Here is a 2,633-nt window from a genome sequence, read left to right as displayed (position 1 = left end):
TAAAAATCAAACACAAGCAAACCACAAAACAGTAATGCAATTTAAAGTAAAAGAGATAGGGTTAGGAATCGTTATCCTTGACGCGCGATGTGTTAACGAGGTTCGGCCCACTGACTTACATCCCCGCTCCCCACTCTCGAGGAGAAATCCACTCCACACCCGGTTTGGAAGCCGGAACTTCGTCTACACAACGATCCCACACGATCTCTCTCACTACACAGTTTGATCTCAACAGATCACACTCCCTCACAGTTGATCTACACAAGATCTCACTCACACAGCAGAAGAAAAGATGCAAGACTCTCTCTTTACACAGCCCCTATAGCAAAGATAAAGAGCACTGAAGCTGGGAAGTGAATCACACTTAAAAACAGAGAGAAAACACAGAAACCAGACTTTGAAAATTTTTCTCAGAAACAGCAGACTCTCTGGTTTTTGCAAACGTTAGGGCTAAGGAGGAAGAGGGCTGAGGGAGAAGAAGAAGTCTGGGGTTTTTATAGAAGAGATTAAATCAATTTAAAACAAAACCCAATCTTCCCAAATAGGATAATAATCTCCTTTACAGACCCTTATCTCAGACTGTGCCAAACACAGTTAAGTGTAAGCGCAGTTTACTAGGCAAATGACCGTTTAAAAAAAAGTCGCGGTTGACTAAAGGGAATTTCGGTCGTATGAAATAATCCTTCGGTCGACCGAAAAATTTAGTCGGTCGACCGACCTAAAACGTCCGACCGCAGCCGCTTTGAAAACATAGGAAAACAAGCAGAGCCATCATCGTCGACCGGCGTCGGTCGACCGGAAATGGAAAATCGTCAGAATTCGGTCGACCGCAGCCGTGCTTCGACCGACGCTCTTTCTGCGAAGAATACTGACAAGATGACTATAAGGGAGCCGTCGAGCCGGCAACCGCTACGACCCTTTCTGATATTTTCTGAAATCTGATTTTTGACCAACTTGAAATATTTGCAAAATATTCATTTGACCTCTGAAAATTCTGAAACTTTGTAAAATGTTTTTAATACTAAAAACAAACTGCTTGGAAAAAGAATTTTGCAGATAGGTACTCAAACTTGTGAAAAATAGTATTTTGTGAAAAACGCTTAAAAGCACAAGTCTAAAAACGTGTGTGTGATTCCCAATAGCTTCAAGTAAACTCAGTAACTCTTTGCCTACATTCTAGCACTAGAGAGAAAAACAAAAGAAAGCTAATATCCTCATATAGAGAGCAATATACTTGAGCTTTGATATAGCTTGAATCGGATGAAGCTTTTGATCGAATTTGTCGTTCTTGAAATAACGTTGCTTCATCTCTTGGCCTCCTCCTCCTTTGGATATCTTCGTTGTAGCATATATTCCATCCATCCTCCATTAATGGCACTAACGAGCTTGACAAATGAATTTACTACATTTATACTCAATAAGCCATTAGTACCGATAATGGTGGTTGTAAAACATCATCAAAACATAAGGGCTAACAATCTCCCCCTTTTTGATGATGACAACCAACCATTATAAGAGCAAAAATAAAATAGCTTATAGATAGGTGCTCCCCCTATCTATGAGCTCCCCCTAAATATATGCAACAAATGAGGAGATTTCTCTCCCCCTTTGTCACCATCAAAAATGGGGTAAAGAGAAATACTAAATGCAAAATACAACTAGTCAAGCAAGCAATGTAGAACTTTCACATAGTGCATAAGCCCAAACCATTTCTTATGCGACAAAAATCATCCTCTCCAAGAGGCTTAGTAAATATATCCGCTAGTTGAGATTTTGTGTCAATAAATACTAGGGATACATCTTGTCTCTCTACATGGTCGCATAAGAAATGATGGCACACATCAATATGCTTAGTTCTAGAATGCAAAACCGAATTTTTGGAAATATTTATAGCACTTGTGTTATCACAAAAGATTTTAATATTTTGAAAGTTCAAATCATAGTCTACTAAGCTTTGTTTCATCCATAAAACTTGAGCACAACATAAGCCGGCGGCAATGTATTCCGCTTCCGTAGTGGACAATGCAACACAATTTTGTTTCTTGGAAGCCCAAGAAACAAGGGAATTTCCTAAGAATTGGCATGTTCCACTAGTACTCTTGCGATCTACCTTACATCCGGCAAAGTCGGCATCACAAAAACCATATAAATCAAAAGAAGTGCTTCTGGGATAAAACAAGCCAAGATTAAAAGTACCATTAACATATTTAATGATCCTTTTAACCGCAATTAAATGAGATGCTTTTGGAGATGCTTGAAAACGTGCACATACACACACACTAAACATAATATCGGGTCTACTAGCGGTAAGATAAAGAAGACTACCTATCATACCTCAGTATAGTTTTTGGTCCACATCTTCACCACTCTCATCCGCATCAAGCTTAACACTAGTACTCATGGGAGTAGGCGCATGCTTAGAATTCTCCAAATTGAATTTCTTCACCATTTCCTTCGCATACTTGCTTTGTGAAATGAAGATCCCGTCCTTAGTTTGCTTGACTTGGAGTCCGAGAAAGAATGTAAGATCTCCCATCATGCTCATCTCAAAGTGATCCTGCAAGACTTTAGAAAATTCCTTGCACAATGATTCATTAGTAGCACCGAAAATAATATCATCAACATATATTTGA

General features: G+C 39.1%; 1 protein-coding gene across 1 annotated transcript in view; it reads right to left on the bottom strand.

Annotated features, from left to right (window-relative positions):
- LOC109842287 overlaps window positions 309-2,633 on the bottom strand; it is a 4,027-nt gene continuing 1,702 nt past the window's right edge. The window contains exon 2 of the mRNA XM_020411184.1: window positions 309-346. Coding sequence (XP_020266773.1) covers window positions 309-346 — 38 coding nt within the window. The remainder of the gene's footprint in view (window positions 347-2,633) is intronic.

The sequence above is a fragment of the Asparagus officinalis genome, chromosome 5 (genome assembly GCF_001876935.1).
Source record: "Asparagus officinalis chromosome 5, Aspof.V1, whole genome shotgun sequence".
Classification (NCBI taxonomy): domain Eukaryota; kingdom Viridiplantae; phylum Streptophyta; class Magnoliopsida; order Asparagales; family Asparagaceae; genus Asparagus; species Asparagus officinalis.
The sequence above is the reverse complement of the archived record's forward strand: the minus strand, read 5'-3'. Positions and strand labels throughout refer to the sequence as shown.